The 18,062-nt window shown below is 33.8% G+C and overlaps 1 protein-coding gene across 2 annotated transcripts; it reads left to right on the top strand.

Moving 5' to 3' along the window:
* Positions 1-2,973: 2,973 nt before the first annotated feature.
* Positions 2,974-16,435, top strand: LOC132745330 (uncharacterized). Of its 2 annotated transcripts, none has more exons than XM_060734223.1 (11): positions 2,974-3,113; positions 3,821-3,945; positions 4,453-4,552; positions 8,725-8,830; positions 9,369-9,491; positions 9,757-9,864; positions 10,672-10,766; positions 11,953-12,037; positions 12,874-12,973; positions 15,758-15,832; positions 16,100-16,435. In XM_060734223.1, exons 1-11 carry the CDS (start codon positions 3,061-3,063, stop codon positions 16,258-16,260), a joined length of 1,131 nt encoding a protein of 376 aa, XP_060590206.1. In that variant the 5' UTR covers positions 2,974-3,060; the 3' UTR covers positions 16,261-16,435. The 2 variants fall into 2 exon arrangements, with proteins under 2 accessions (XP_060590206.1, XP_060590205.1); XM_060734222.1 differs by having other exon boundaries at positions 12,874-13,024.
* Positions 16,436-18,062: the final 1,627 nt, after the last annotated feature.

Below are 18,062 nucleotides of genomic sequence, written 5' to 3'. Positions count from 1 at the left end.
TAAATTACCCAGATATAAATAACACCACAAAATTTAGCGATTTTCATTGGATTGTGGTCTGACATTCTGTCACGTGACTGTAAATGGCGTTTGTTTATCAAAGGGACACTACCTTTATCTTATGAGCCCGAGGAATAGGTATAACACCACAAATTATTATAATGACTTCCAACTTTTACATCACTATAATCCAATTAATAGAGGATATTAAATGAGTGTAGGTTCAATACTGAATTTATTGAACAAGTTAAATAAAATTATATTATATGATATTATATGATATTATATTATTAATTATACGAGTTCAATAAATTCATTAATGAACCTACACTTCTATTTATCACATACCCAAAATAAAGACTGTTTAAATTAAATTAAACAGAGTGACCAACGGATGTAACATTTTCAAGAGTGACGAAGAAGCAATACATGTACTGAAATACGTAGGAAAACTTACTTCTAAAGTACGTATAAAAGAGACCAAATCTTTTTAACTTTTGGGTTTGTTATTTATCAGATGATAAATTTCAATACAGTAACTGTTTCGTTTATACCAAATGTCGGCCACATCTCGCCGGGGGAAGCCGAAGAGTAGATGGCTTGCTTAACCTTTTCCCTTATATAAGCGTGTTTCGACGGCTTTTTGACCCCCCCCTTTTGAGGCCTCAAACAGTGAAAAAATGTCCTATTTAGACCCCAAACACTGTTTTTCGTTTGAGAAATGTTGAAAAAAAAAAGTGACCATTTATTCGGCGCCGTCCCCCATCCAAAGGGGGTTGCCAGGAGGGGGATGTGCCCCTTCTGTTTGGGGGGGGGGGGTTGAAGGGGGGCGGAGTCCCCTCATCGCCAAGAAAATTTTGGACTTGTGAGAGGCTTAAAATGACCCCAGGTTGATCATAAGGTAACGTGTAACCAACGCTGAAAAGCCTTTGACTCTATCTCTATCCCTTGAGAAGTTGCAGCACTTTGAAGTAAATTTTGATGGAAAAAATCGAGGCAAAAAAGTGATTTTTGGCAATTTTGAGATGTCCCCTCGTTGCCATGGTAACAGGAAATTTAAGACTGAGCATGTCGTAACAAAGGCAATGGTCCAGTCAACATTTGTGCCAAGTTTGATTAGTATTGAAGCATTTTTCATAGTTTCATAGCAGTTTGAACTTGTTAGAGGAGGCTTTTCAGTGAAAATGGCCATTTTTCACAATATGCTCATGGGGGAAAGGGTTAACTAAAAAAATTATAAATGTTACAAAACAACAATTTTTCACCAAAATTAGGTAAAAGATCACATGTTAACATGGAAAAAGTAGATTTTGGGTGATTCCTAAGTTTTTCATAATTTTTTTGTTAACCTTTTCCCTTATATAAGCGTGTTTCGACGGCTTTTTGACCCCCCCCCCCTTTTGAGGCCTCAAACAGTGAAAAAATGTCCTATTTAGACCCCAAACACTGTTTTTCGTTTGAGAATGTTGTAAAAAAAGTGACCATTTTTTCGGCGCCGTCCCCCATCCAAATAATACATGAGGGGGTTGCCAGAAGGGGGATGTGCCCCCTTCTGTTTGGGGGGGGGGGTTGAAGGGGGGCGGAGTCCCCCTCATCGCCAAGAAAATTTTGGACTTGTGAGAGGCTTAAAATGACCCCAGGTTGATCATAAGGTAACGTGTAACCAACGCTGAAAAGCCTTTGACTCTATCTCTATCCCTTGAGAAGTTGCAGCACTTTGAAGTAAATTTTGATGGAAAAAATCGAGGCAAAAAAGTGATTTTTGGCAATTTTGAGATGTCCCCTCGTTGCCATGGTAACAGGAAATTTAAGACTGAGCATGTCGTAACAAAGGCAATGGTCCAGTCAACATTTGTGCCAAGTTTGATTAGTATTGAAGCATTTTTCATCGTTTCATAGCAGTTTGAACTTGTTAGAGGAGGCTTTTCAGTGAAAATGGCCATTTTTCACAATATGCTCATTGGGGAAAGGGTTAAGCTGGCCAAGATACACTTTCTCGTTCGCCGGATAAACTTTCTTCATCCAAACATCAACCATGTATATATGTATTTTTTTTGCTGACGAGGTTTGAGCCCACACGGTTACCGATTTACTCGACAAGTTCTGTCAATAAAATCCTGATTTCTTTTGTTGCATTTTCTTCTGTGTGTATATTATCTTATTATATTGATGTAATAAAATGCATATTTTCATTTTCCGTATTTTCACAGTAAAAATTTATTTTTCACTGCAGTGAAACATATTTTCCGTATTTCACTTGTGTTTTGCCGGACTACTTTCTTTTAAATTCTGCCAGTACTCAAAATTTAACGGAAATTCATTCAAATTGTAATGACAAATTAAGAAATGCATATAATAAACAGAAAATTCAAGTTTTTTTTCTTTAAATACAGGATATATTTTCATCTTGTGGTATGAAAATTATCATATTTCACTCGTGGCCACCGCCACTCATGAAATATTTATGTTTATACCAGTCGATGAAAATAAATCCTGTATTTAGAGAAAAAACTTGAATATCCTCTATATATATCATAAATTTTCATAAATGTTTAAATTACATTCGATAATATAATTGATATTTGACCGCAGACTTTTGTAGAACACGCTATCATTTGACCAATGTCAAATATAAAGTGGCCTCCTCATCAGCGTCATTTTCATGGAACCTATGTAAAAATTAAAACTTTCAAATGGGCCGTCTCACGACAAAACAAACATAATGGTTTTGTGACCAGCATGGCTCCAGACCAGCGCAGCAATCCGCGCAGTCTGATCAGGATCCATGCTGTTCGCTATCAGTTTCTCTATAAGTAATAGGGTTAGTAAGCGAACAGCATGGATCCTGATCAGACTGCGTGGATGCGCAGGCTGGTCTGGATCCATGCTGGTCGCAAACCCATTATGTTCGTTTTGTCGTGGCACGGCTCAAATATAGACGAACGTCGTGTCACTTTAATCATTAACGTCAATAACTGACGTCATTTTATTATGACGTTATGATGATATTACTATGGGAACATGTGGATAAGTAAAGTGATCATGTATGACTGACGAGAGATGGAAGTTATCAAAATTCCACAGTTCAGCTTCTGGCACGAGGAGAATGAAATGTAAATATTTTATTACTTATAAAAAATACACGTAGCTCTATATGACACCTAAAATAAGCTTATATTTCATGTAAATATTTCTAAAACGAAACAAGTTCAGAAAAATATATAAAAACAGTGAGTTTCCGCACGGACTTTATCCATGATCTCCAGTAAAAGTTATACCTTTTCTTTGAAGAAAAGATTGATACCCACTTTACACATACTTTCTACAGGAGAAGATTTTAATGTCGCTGCACAAGAATAAAGTATTGCTTGTACATTTTTTTGTACTTGTAATGAAATTAAATACAGACTCAGTCTTAACTGGAAAATATTCGCGAGTGTAAGGGAGAACTCAAACCAACGACTTTTATGTTTAGACATCAGGACCACGAGCTGGTACAGCCCAGGAAGAAATATACATGAATATTTACATTATTTAGTACATGTCAATATATTGTAAATGTTTATAAGATTAACATTATGTTTATTTAAGCTCGATAGTGAAACAAGTTCTTTTAATTTAAATATACAACTTTTGAGTCCTCTTCCTGAAACCAACCAGTACTGGTGTCAAATAAAGAAACATTGGCGTTACCCGATTAGGCTCGAACCCATGAACTCTTGATTAAGAGGCAGACACCTTAACCACTATGAATGATATCACAGCCATTAATTGATACATGGCTACATTGTTCTATGTTTTATTTTGTTTTTGTTTTCAGATACAAACACTTGAGCTTGTTTATTTATTTAGCATACAAGCTAAAGCACGCACATTGTACAAATGGGAAACACCAGGGACCTGTCACTATACTCAAAGAAATGTCTATAACGAAAGATATACCAAGTAAGTTTACATGTAGTGAGTAAAGTTCAAATTGACAAAACAAGAAAAAAATTATATTTATTGAAGCTATGGTGATCCGAAAGGGTGGGGGAAGATGTGTTTGATTCGGTGTGAAGAGGCAGGAATCGAACTTCGTATAAGGTAGTCGCGAAGTATATCGAACTTAAAGGACGACCGTGGCCGAGTGGTTAAGGCCGTTGATCTTGAACCCCTTGCCCATCACCTCTGTGGGTATAATTTGAGTCCCGTCAGGGACTTTGGGGAAGCTATCCAGCTGGCTTTCAAAGCGTCAGTGTTTCTAATTATATGCCTGTTCTTGCCTGAAATTATGCACGGATGGTCTTCCTCCACCATTAAAAAGTAAAAAATCGCCATAAAAATGTCGAAATCGTATAAAAAATAACAGTACACAAGCGACCCCAACCACCACCATGGAGTTAAATATCTGTGCCACCACCATATCAACAACATCATAAACATCATATTAACTGTTTTAAATTGTTTCAGACAAAGAAATCGCGACGCTGTATGACTGTTTAAAGTATGCAGCGTTTGCATACAAGCAGCCAGAACACAGGTTTCTGAAGGAACTAAGTCCGAACATTTTGTGAGTATTACATATAAATATCAAAGCACTGAATGTACTGATGGGGAGGCTATGAGAGAATGTTTCAGACTTATAGTTTCTTTTCTTTTTGCTTAAAATATGCTACCAAAATAAAAAGATATGCACATTGCGCTATTTATCCTTACTGTTGTGTTCAACCATTCATATATATGGTTAATGAGGTTGACTATTCATTTTGTTAATATTCCAGAACATTTAATTAAGGTCTACATTCGGACTGTTAATCATGCAAATTTTGAAAAACCTAAACTGTCAATAATAAATGACATACCAGCAAGTATGACGACTGTTCATTATCAGATAACAATAACATTTTACAACTGACGGTTCCTTATCAAAATATTCTAGGACTGTTCATCATAAATATTTTATGTCATTTTAATATTATTGAATGATAATAACAACTGCACGTGATGCAACATTTTTATTGAACATAAAAATTATACACGTTTAGATGTACCATAATTGAGATCAATAACATACTGTCTTGTGATGAGTATTAACATTCATGCTCTACGGACAGAAGGTTGTCTTCTTCAGAAGCAAATCTCGAATAAAATCACGTTTCAGAAAATTAATCCCATTTCATTACTGACGGCGTCGGATAATATTAAAGCTAAATATTTCTTGAAAAAATACATCTCTGCAAAGCTTATTCAAAACTGAATCAACCTAAGTGAAAATTGATCAGGAAGTTATATCTTCTTTTTTTACCGCCAACACTCAACACTCAACCAACTTATGGTAGTTAATCGATAGATTCTACGTGTATTTTTAAACCTCACTAGCTTGAAATATATACTGCGGAAAATCTGTTGTTAACAGGGTGTGCGGTTATTACGTAGGGTTTTCCCTGTCGACCATTTCCCGCAAATAGATGAGAACATCGAAGCCGTCAGTGCTATGAATGGTGTTATAAATGGCGTGTTTTGGAAGTTTTTGTTGAAACTTCTCCAAATACCTCCAGAGGCGTGCACGTCGCGGAGAAGGCACACGGAAGGTCATAGTCAAGTCATCATTAGTACCAGAGGTGATTGGTTGACCTGTCGTGACTTACTCTGGAGGTTTGGCGCTAATAGATGCCGTTTTTGTTGTCGTCAGTCAGAAAGTTGATGCCTTGACGGTATTGTCGTCTCCTTTACCACCAAAGAACGAAGAATGGGCTTCCAGGAAGAATCTGCTTGAAAAAGACGTCCCAGATGCTATAATCTCGGACATATGGTTATTCCGGCGCCGAGTATAAATAAACTTAAAACACACACACTTTTGTTGAAAACAAAACAACAACACATTTTCTGTAGTAATTTTTCAAGTGTTGTAAAATGAATAAGAAATTCCTCTTATGCCGCCCATTATTTTTAGAACACAACCATAAAAGTTCTTTTTTTTTATTTTTCAAATAAACATTTATCACTTCAGCGCGAGCAAATATCGGTTTCAAATTAAAGTTTCGTAAGATATGTTAATGACTTCCCGATGCTCGACTGTAAGTAATTTGTATATGTATGCGGGTTTTTTTTGTTTTTGTTTTTGTTTTTTAATTAAAGCTTCTTATTCTTTAATATTTTTTATGTATCTCATAATCTGTATTGAAAATTTGAATTTTATTACAAATGGACTATCAAATTATGATGTATGCCCTAGAATTGAATAAACTTTCTAATTACACAATACGGGGTCATACTGATCTTTGCGTCTTTCTCTGAAATACTTAATTATTTCCTTGTTAAAACATATTTGACCACATATTTCTGTCCATTAACTGTTCACTTTACTTCCGATTTTGTTGTACGGAAACACATGTTTCTATTTGTGTTTTCTAATCAATTCGAATCTATAATCAGTTTAATGGGATCACCACCGGGTAAACGACTACTAGGTACTTTGGTCATGTTTTTTACCACAAATATTTGAATGTTTCTATTGGGATTAAAATGAGCATAGTTAACTAAACAACTGTTTGTATAAATTCCTGACCTGTCTTATTCTAATTATGAGATTAGTGAATATATAAGACTTTCACTACAAAATATTCCTAAACAAAAGAGCACATGTTTAAATTTATTCCTATACAAATAAAAGATCAGAGTAGGGATCTGTCAATTACCAAAGATACTTTTATGTTAAAAGTTTGATTAATGAATTATGTAAGATGAAAATATAAGTATTGCTTTTTTTATTTTGCTAATGTAAAATGTAATATTGTGCTGGGATTTTGTCGGAGGTCCTTAGGGGTTTTGTAGTTAAATAGTTTTTTTTTCGGCGATAATGGTTAAAGAATAAAATGTTTTTAAACTATATGTTCATCACCATCAGTGAATTTTTAGTTAAATGTATGCAAAATATTTACTAAACAGCTATATGATTTAGCGGTTTATGAGCGTTTTCCGCGTACAGCCTCCTGGGGTGTACAAATAAGTTAGTTTTCCTTAGTTATCACGCAAGCATGATCCATGTCTCTGATGTAAGCGACAGTTTACAATTATTTGTCTTTAAAAAATATTAAGGACTATTAATAGTTTATAACAACAAAAGCACATGCATGATATTGAGAATACGTAGTTGCAACGTTCTAGTTAATGACCCGTCATAAACAGTTGGTCGCTGCGTAGTAATTGGAAAATTGTTATCAAAAATAATAAAGAATATTTGCCACTGAATTAAAGCATTTACTTATAAATTTTCATTTATGCTTTTTGTTAAAAAAATATGGATAAAGTTATTATTTTGAAGGGTTTTCATACCAGAACTATTTAATACAGACGTATACGTATGCCTAAACCTGATTACCGCGGCAGTATGACGTCACAGAGTAGTGATTTAAACAAAAATCAAGAATTTTTCAGAGAATTATTATCTTTACAAATTGCAGATATGAAATTAAAGAATGAAAATATTTTCATATTGTAAATGTCTGTGATGAGTGATGAGTCAGCTTAGAAAAAATCAAGGTACTATTTTTTGACCTGATTACCGTGGCAGTATGACGTCACGGAGTAGTGATTTAAACAAAAATCAAGAATTTTTCAGAGAATTATTATCTTTACAAATTGCAGATATGAAATTAAAGAATGAAAATATTTTCATATTGTAAATGTCTGTGATGAGTGATGAGTCAGCTTAGAAAAAATCAAGGTACTATTTTTTGACCTGATTACCGCGGCAGTAAGATTTGACAGACAGTTATTAACATTGGGTCGGCATAGCCTCCCCAAAAATCACTAATTTGTCGTATATAATTTAAAACGCTGATTTGTTTTTTGCCGTAGCTTTCGGTCTTTCGGCCTTTCCCAGCAGCATTTATTACACATACAAATACATGTATAATCTGACAATACAAGGAAAATGACGTGATTATATATTCGTGAGTCTGATACATGAAGAATGCCAAAAAAGTCGAAAGCTACAGCAAATACAGATTAGCGTTTACAATTATTAAATATGATATAAATATCATATATCTGAAACAAAAATAAGACTGCGTTACATAACAACAGATAAGATTGATATCTAGAAAATATGAGTCGAATAACTAAGCATTTCAATTTCTTTTTGAATAGCTCATATATAGTTGATCGAAATAGTGTAAAAATTGTAGAAGTCGTAAATTTTAATTCGAAAAATACATTTATAGGCGCTTAATCCTCAAAATTACGACCAACATATTTTATATTTCCGTGTGTATACCATTGAGGTGCCGTTGTTATTGACAACAATGTTCAATAATTTTTCTAGTTCACATGACATGTACCACATTGCCTTTTTTGTAATTTGTAATAATAATGGTTTCAGCAGACAGGGATGTACATTGCAATATGTACAAACCATTGAGCTGCTAAATTACTTAGTTTCCATTTTTGGACCTATGATGATCAATTATATGGATATGAAGATGAAAATTTGGTCAGCCAACAGTATAAAGCCTGGTCAGACTGGTCAGATGTGCAGACCAATTGGAACAACCTCGGCTATTATTTATAATCCGAAGACTGAGGGAAAGGGCCGAAAAGTTGCGATTGATGTGCAGATCGGCCTCAACCACTTTTGTCAGTTTTCGGTTAAGGACCGAGGACGTTCCGATTGGCCTCGCAAAGCACCAATTGCTGATCCTGCATGTTGGGAGTTAATTAAATGATTTCTGTGTATATTAGATTTTCCACAGGAGACTTAACAAGAATGGAAAAACAAAGATCCGATATAAAGCGGTTAACAAAACAACACACTGAACTAATGGTTAGTTTAATGGACTGCCAAGAGGTATCTATCATTTCTAAATCTTTGCAATCGTCTATTTGTTTAATATATTCAAAACTAAAATTTGTTTACATGTCCTGGTGATTTGAGACACAATCTGGATGGAATAGAATAAATTAATCACCCGAAGGTGTTCGGAGCAACTAAGAAAATACACTTTTGATTGACAGAACATAAAGATGAAACATGCATTCTTAAAAGGTTGATATCGTTTTTTTATTTCATATTTTGTATAGATATCATTCATTTAAGCTCAGATGTATAGAATGCTTTCTTCCTGTAACTAACCAGCACTTGTGTCATGTGAGAAAAACATTGTCGGCGCCATAATTAGGGCTCGAACCATTAATCCCTGGGCTTAGGGGTTAAATCTTTCACCACAACACCACCAGCTTTAGTTTAGACTTGTAGTGTTGAACTGTATATGTTGTAAAACAAAATATGCTTAACAAAAGACGAGTGCTAGAAGCTAGTGATCCTAAAATGAGAAACACCACATGACTTGCTGTAAAATAGTTCTGTTTTGTTTGTTTGTTTCCAGAGATGTTGGAAGTCACGTGATAAAATGAAACAGTATGTGAGCATGTTAGAATGCGCTCAAATGTCACTACCATACCATACTGATGACGAACGCAATTATAATGCTAGAAAATATGCTATAAAGGTATGATTTGCCAGTGTTTTTGTACATCTTTAGCTTTAATAGCTCCATTTTATCACTGAGTGATCCGAACTTAAACGCAACGCTAATTCCAACTGCTACCATATAAAAGTTCGGTAATATCCGATGTGTTCCGAATTGAACACTACATTACCAAAGCCACATGGTAATTTATCACGAGTCTTTTGATGACTGTGCAGACATTTCAGTCTTTATATAATTGAAAGTCAACTAACTGACATTGTTTTGTATGTATTTTATCCTGCAGGAGTTGAAGAAAGACGTTATTTCTAGACAAAAAGTCCACTCCAAAAATGTTGGTGACTATCATACTGTACTAACACAGGAGCAGGAAACCAGGCAAGAGATGACAGAGGTATGATGAATGTTTGTGTTGTCCGCGGTCATTGGTATGCGGGATTGAGGGAACCCTAATTTCCTTACAATGACCTTTCCATTTCATAACCTCCTCTTATTTTAACGCTATTATGACAGCAACTTCAACTTTTGATAATAATAATGATGATAATAATGATGATGATAATAATAATACTAATGATACAATACAATAATACGATATTTTCCTACTTTGTGGTAATGATTTCTGTAACCTCCAACACTGTAGTGCATGAGTTTTGTGTTCTTGAAAACCTTTATTATAGTTTAAGGTAGAACGCGACACTTTGCGAACTTTCGAGTAGCGTCTTGAAAATTGGCATGCAGAAAGTTGACCATATTTCAGATTAGATTCCATTAATTTTATTTCAATATTTTAGCCAATTTTTGTACACACGACGTCAAAGTTGACCATCAAAGCCCGTTTTTGAACATGACGTCTTTGCGTATCCTTGGCAACTGTTACAGATATCACAACGCAATAGGCGGACAAAATATCACAAATTCTACTGCATTCGACAGAAATTATTTTTTCCTTTAAGCTGATATAAAATTTATCGTTTTACGCCGAAAATATTGGAAAATTGAAAGAAAACTGTCAATTTTGTGTAAAATTTGACGTTCAGTTTAGCCGCATTTTTCGGTTTAAAAGCGACTTATTTAAAAATTCCTGAAATAAATTTTTGAAATGTCCATTTTAGAGCTCTCGTATCATTTATTCTGGATAACACCCAGGGTGTTGAGATGTTCACGTTTTGTATTATATATATATATATAAATTATGTAGATCGCAAACAAACTTGAGCACAATATGTTGCGGCGGATGCGGGAACGTATATTGCAGTCATGGACAGCACTCTGCTCTGCCAGTGACCCGACCAAGTAAGAGTTTTGAATTCCAGGTTACGACACAACTTATACTTGCAAAGTGACATTATTTTCTTTTTGTTTTCTGTACGTTTTGATTAGTAGAACTATAACATTGTCCACTCATACAAGATCGCCTGAAAACACGAGCTTGTCCGAACTTAAATATTGTCCAAGTAAAGGATACGAGATTGTCCGAACATGCGAGATTATCTCTCAACAGGAACATATGCTCTCAGATTCCACACATTTTGTGTCTCGGTGGTACAGTCTTTAAACGTTTTAGTTTTGTAAACATTTTCGTATTTTGAAATACATGAAACAACGCGTAATTTTTATCCTCAAAAAGCTTTCTTAAGATTAGTGTTTAACGAAACCGAAAATAACATGTTCAAATACATTTTGCAAGTTACATTTACTTAAATAAAGCAATAGCTATAGGAGTCAATTTCAATTTGAATCTTCTGACTTTTCATTACATTGTACTTATCAAAACCAACCATTCTGTTTCCAATACTCAAGGGGGTGAATTAATATAAGCACGAGTATTTAAATACTTGTTTTTTTATATCTATTTCTAAAATTAAACAGACACAATAACATGTGATACTTGTGTATATTGAAGATTGGTATCCTCCTTATTATTGTTTGTAATGTACATGCAATAAAATACTATTTAAACTGATCCTTGCTGAATGAAATAGTCTTGTACCTTCTTTTTATTGATATTTTACTCATGGCAACAGTCCAAATGGTAGCCAAACGGTTATTATTTTATGATTTATTATATAAAAATTCATGGGGTTTTACATATACCTTAATCAAATAATTTAGAAATATTTCTAAATAAGATATCGTACATATAGGGCAAAATCATTTGTTACACAATAATTTGCCTTATTTCTAATGTAAACTATTGTATAGTTAATAAGATATGTTTAAATATTGTGTGTATATAGAATTTATTTTAGTCCAACTGTGTAGGAAGCTATAAGCTTATAGACACACTTTCGAATCCGTTCCTGGAACCAACCACTGAGCAGGCAGTGTAAAGTTTCCTGCTCAAGGAAACAACTACGTGTCCCTGAAGGGGTTTGAACCCATGCGGCTAGTGATCATGACATTACTAGTCCGACGCGTTAACCATCCCGGCCATGCCGCCACAAACAAGTATTTATTTAGTATTTGTGTTTATTTGTAGGTTTAGCTACATATTGGACCCGGATCATATAAGCAAGTCACTTTACGATACCACATGCAAGACATATATATTGATAACACCAGCTGTAAGTTTATCTGATTTCAAACATCAAACTATGGAGGGAAGGTGTTATATAGGTCATTGGTTCTAGTCACGAACAAAATTATAAGTGCGATATTTTTAAAAAAAGTATATGTGTAGAAATGTATTGACGCATAAATGGCTGCTTCCGATATCCAGCTCTACCACTAACGTCACTATTATATTCGTACAATTATACAATAAAATTAATGTGTAAATGCGGGAGTAAATTATAATAGCAGTATTTTGTCATAGACTGATAATCATTAATATGTTGCTTTGCCACAAATATTCCTCTCCATTGCATATTGTCATATTTCTATGCAAATTAATTGACATTAAGTAGCAGAATAGTCATTCAAATAGAAGTCGAATGAAAAGTTAATACGGCTGATTTAGATTTCTTCCAACTTTATAATTATAATACATGCACTCTTTTTCATGTGGATTTAAAAGGGAGAGAAAAAAACTACAAAAAGCAGGTCATGCCCTTCAAGACCATGTATGATGGGAATTTTGTGTCTTTTTGTCAAATTTTAACTCGTTGTAATATTATGAATTTAAAGTAAGTAAAGTCCGACTGCGGCTGTGTTTACCTACAATTTTCAAGTTTTGTTTATTCAAGGACATATGAGCCGCGTCATGACAAAATCAACATAAAGGGTTTACGACCAGCATGGATCCAGACCAGCCTGCGCATCCGCGCAGTCTGATCAGGATCCATGCTGTTCGCTTACATATTCTATAACAAGTAGAGAAACTGATAGCGAACAGCATGGATCCTGATCAGACATTTACAAAAAAAGTTCATTTAATAGTAAAATAAATAATTAATTTCAGAATGATATATCTAGTTCTGATTTCAACGTGAAAATTCAGCGACCACGCCTACAGGACTCCATGTATTCCTACAACGATGTTACATACAGTACATATGGCGGTAAGTTGTCCATGTATACCTACAACGATATTACATACAGTACATATGGCGGTAAATTGTCCGTTAATTTGATCAACAGAAACAAGTAGAGATTTTGATGCTAAAGCATCAAGTCGCCGGATAGAAAAATGATTGAATTATCATAAATATAAGAAAATATCAGTTTAATAAATGGTTCAAGTTTAAAGAAAAGAGAAACAATATGTTAAGTAACTGAACACAATAAAACATATATGAAGCAAACTTGCTTAGCAATATTGTCAAGGAACTGCTATGATTATTAAATAAGCAAGTATTGTCTGGCAATATTGACCTGAGACTCATTAATTTTCGGGTGGTGTTTCGTTAGTTTACGTAACTAATTATGATTAATGCTAAAGATTTTATTGATAGTATAGATCTCGATATTAAATCAATTAATATTGCTCGATGGCCTAGTGGTGGTAAGTATGACGAAGTTGTGACCTAGTAGGCCAAGTTCGAATCTTTGAAAATCCCTTTTGCAGTTTTCACAAAACTATTTTTTTATTATTTCTTTTAACTTTATGAAACATAAGTTGATAAATCGTGTTTCATTTCTAGCATTTTTTTATTTCATAATTTTGACTAATCTTGTAAGGCGAGTGATATTCTTGTAATTCTATTTGTAATTCTACCTTATACATATACCGTTATACAAGACATCGAAATCCTTATTGTATACCGCCAAATAATTAACGGTCATCGAATATTTGAAAATATATATGTTTTAATTATTGCATGCAGTGATTTTTCACAAACTCACCAGTGTGGGTCCTAGGACTCGCTGGGCTATAAATATATGAGTCCCAAAATTTAGCCGACAAATCCAAGTTACAAGGCTTAATATTGCTTTAGTGATATGAAAGGTATATTAATAATAAAAGGGAGAAAAATGAATTTGATTTATACAATAATTACAATGCAATGATACTGAAATTATTCAAAACTGTCAAGCAATTTAATAAGTTTATTTCCATTAATTTAGTTTGATATTAATCAAAACTTCATCTTTTTATGCTTATCTACATGCAGTATAGCACATTATTATTTCTTATCTGTAGAAGATTTGCATACCTAGAATATGATTGACATAACTTGAACACAATTTGGTATTTATTACTGTCCAAAAAATGCACATTATTTGAAACTTTGCATCAACAGCAAATTCATTGAGTTCTGGACTCAGGATGCAGAGGTAAAAACATTATTGTGCATGAAACAATGCAATTCTACCGTAAAAGTGGTATCTGCATAAACAAATATTCTTATGCGCTATCGAAAAAATATATAATTTAGTTGAAATCAATATTCCTGTCGTTACAAACGATATATAGTTAACGTTTAAATGCCTTTCATTTCGATAAAATATCAAAAACAAAAATATATTTTATTATATAGCTTTCTTAATGTTTCTAATACGATTCTGGATCCCTACCGTCATACCGTTTTGGTAACCTGCGCGACGGAAATCGACGGAATATAACGAAGACGACGATTACCACTATTTATTTCTATAAATGTGCCTCTTTATTGTGATGTTCAACCTAAACTAAATTATTGAACGTTAGTTTAAACAATATTTTATTTATAAGTATTACATTTACATGATAATTGACAAATAATAAATAGTACGGATTGAGTAGGAAGCTAAGCTTTTTTAGAAACTCTTTCCTATTGAACGTTGTAAGAAATGGCCAAGTTTAACCCTTTACCAAGAAAAAATGAAAAGGTTTTGAAAACTTATTCTTTGATGTGTAAATTATGAGTATACAGACCTTTCTAATGATATAAAATATGAAACTGATTAATGAAAGATAACTTTGTAATTATTTATACATTTGCATCTTTTCAGTCGCGATACCTTTTGCCAACTATTCACAAGTTATTTGTATGTCTTATCAGCAATCTGTTACTTTTAATAGATTTTATAACAATAACACACCACGTGTAGTCACGTGATTCTTACAAAAGATGAGGGAGAATCTGTTTATAATTAGATAAAATAATGAAATATAATAGGTCTCATAAAAATAAACAACCAAATAATTTACATGTGTTATTTCAAATATCATAAAATAGCAACGCTTGACACTTAGAAAAAAGTAAAATTATCTCTAAATTCAATGACTGGTCCATAGGGATACATTATTAATTCATTTTATGAAAATTGTAATGTTGCTTTTTAAGGTGTCAATATTTGTATATTTCATTTCATTTAGCAACGTTACTTTATGTTTGAATTTTTAAGATTATGAAAAATAATTGTGGTCCTTAATTGTTCAGTAATTGATTTGCTTTTATATTCAGATTTTAAGGCCTTCTCCTACCATAGATATAATATTAAACTGTTACAAATATAGTCGCCGGTTTCTACCGGCGACTAATGGGTTTGGCTGTGCATGTGTCGTGATCTTTTACTATGAAATTTAATGCTTAAATAGAGCTTAATAGCTTTACAAATACATGATGGAACACAAATTACACTCGGAACACCTCGGACTATTCCGATACGTTACGAAGTTGCCGGAAATGAAGCCGAGTTGTTACGAATGCTCAAATCATGTAGATGATGACTTAAACGCTTCCGTCATAACCGTAAAAATTAAAATGATTCTGTCAAAGTCTCGAGTGTTAAAAATTGTCACTTTTTATAACACATGTATACTCAGATTTAGAGAGAAAAAAATTTAGGAAAATTTTCAAGACATGAGCGTAAGCAAGTATGAAAGTAAGACTGATTTCTTTGTTTTGTTTTTATTTCAGACTCGTTTAATCGAACAACTACTTTGATAGAAGACGCGGAAGATGTGCCGGACTATTTTCTTAAGTTAAAGAAAGGTAAATTTTTAACGAATAAAGTTCTGCAAGTATTGCAGAAATTTTATTGATTTACGTGTTTTCTATATACAATTCAGATAAAATACTTTTGACTGTGTCATTACGAGTACTACTACTGCTGCTGCTGCTACTGCTACTGCTACTGCTACTACTACTACTATCATCATTATTATTATTATTAAATAGTTCAGGAAGAAATCTCTAACTCTCTGACACATATGAATTATAAGCATTACCTGTGTTATTAAAAATACTGTTTCGTTACAGGAGACAAAGTAAAACTGAAACTACTATCACCCGATGGTAGGGTAGGATTTGGACACTACAAACAATCAAAGATGTCGGTGAAAAAATGGGGATTCATTAACATGCACAGCGTTTTAACAGACGAATCTGAATCTACTTTAAGCATTCCAAATTCTTTGTAATTGTGTGCTTTTCTATTTTATATTTTAGTAACTATGAAAACGGTATAATAATGACATTTCAATAATTTCAAGCTTGTTGAATTTAGCGGCGACAATATAAAACCTGATCAGACTAAACTTCCGTACATTCTTGCTCCATCCCGTATTCTGTAATAAAGTAAATAACTTCACAATTTCTTTGTCTTGGTACATAGCTAAATCGAACATTGGTAGTCCAGTACATGTGAGACATGGAACGGACAACTATCGCTTTTTATTGAATATGACCAAGTACAAAAAGTACGACGATGATTTTTCGACCCGTGAGAAGTGATGCTAGATAATCCATTTCCAGAGCTATCTTACTATATTTTCTACCCCCTTTGTGGTTGAGAGATTGCCTTTAAGAGTTGATGCATCAGAATTGCAGCAACCGTGTATCCCTGCGTGATCGTTTAAGACGACTATAGTCACTATACTGGTGTCTTAGGATCTATTAGCTCTAGCAGGTGATGTGGTTGTTATCCCTTTATCCCTAGTGTTGCATTAAGTTTGTAACGCCCGATGTTAGCCAAAATTATCATTTCTGTTTCGGCGCCATATAAAAAAGAAAAAAGGAAAACAAACAAAAACAAAGTACATTTGTATATTTACTATAAAACACTAAGAAATGTTATTATTTTCCATAATCCAAAATTCTATATTCTGACAGAATATCAAAATGACTATGAGGGTTTCTGTCATCATCGACTTCCTCGAAAATACATTTCTGTCTTCAACGGCCAAAAATTTTACTTCGTCCGGGCGAGTTTGGACGCCCGTAACATTCTTAAGAAAAGACACACTTGGTTGATATTTTTGCTTGCGTGAACCTAAGTGATGATTGTTAATGTTTATAACATGAAATCACGTCTATTTATTTCAAACTTGCGATATTTTGAACCAAAAATTATTTTCAAGGATTTTCCAAGGCTGTCATTTTTAAACGGCTCAAAATTATTAAATGAAAGATTGAAACAAGTCCAAATTTACCGTATAGTATCTCCAGTCAATGGACAGTTGGTCCAAACCTATTTGCGTAATATAAATATACCGACCAAGCTCATAACCTACCTGTAGTATTCAGTATACTTCAGATTTCTGTCATCACTGCAGAAAGCTGTAATCACTAGCACCGTTGAGGGGTGCGGGGGGTGCGGGGCCTACATGTAGTGGTTAAGGTGTCTGCTTCTCAACATAGGGATCAAGAGTTCGAGCCCTTATCGGGTCACCACCTTGTACATGTACCTTCATATGACACCAGTTCTGGATGGTTCCAGAAAGCGGACTCAAAAGTGATTATAATAAGTTACAAGAACTTGTTTCGCAATCTTGATATGATAAGGCTGAAGAGTTTGTTAGAAAGCAGTGGAATGCGTTGTCATGTACCCTTATTTTATGAATGAACAATTCACAAAAGAACGTGTTGACAAAAGGAAATAACTTCTGACCCATTTCGAAGGTAAAACATCATGGACACATGACGATACCTCTTACATCAACAAGAAACCGGTACGAGACTAGGGATACGAGGAGGAGGATCTATCTATACTGTCATGGAACATCAGTAGATTGAGTAGATCTAAGAGGGACAATTCGGAATTAGTTGGCATCGTCGTCTCTTATGGAATGCCTTTTTTGTAGCACATGGTAGGAAATGGTATTATTAATCTGTTATGTCATGTTGTGTTACTAACTTTTATTTTGATAATTATGTTGTTATATTTATATTTAATAACTTTATTTGAAAAGCATGTGACTGCTTCTGTCTCATGCATGTTCTT

The sequence above is a fragment of the Ruditapes philippinarum genome, unplaced genomic scaffold, assembly GCF_026571515.1.
Source record: "Ruditapes philippinarum isolate M1 unplaced genomic scaffold, ASM2657151v2 ctg1227_1_1_1_1, whole genome shotgun sequence".
In the NCBI taxonomy this organism is placed as follows: Eukaryota; Metazoa; Mollusca; class Bivalvia; order Venerida; family Veneridae; genus Ruditapes; species Ruditapes philippinarum.
This window is presented reverse-complemented; position numbering and strand designations above follow the sequence as displayed.

Excerpts from the sequence above, each read along its gene's own strand:
- LOC132745330 (XM_060734222.1), top strand. The coding sequence starts at position 3,061 with ATGGAAGTTATCAAAATTCCACAGTTCAGCTTCTGGCACGAGGAGAAT. Across the intron at positions 9,492-9,756 it reads CTAGAAAATATGCTATAAAG|GAGTTGAAGAAAGACGTTAT; the intron begins GTATGATTTGCC and ends TTTATCCTGCAG. Across the intron at positions 15,833-16,099 it reads TTTTCTTAAGTTAAAGAAAG|GAGACAAAGTAAAACTGAAA; the intron begins GTAAATTTTTAA and ends GTTTCGTTACAG.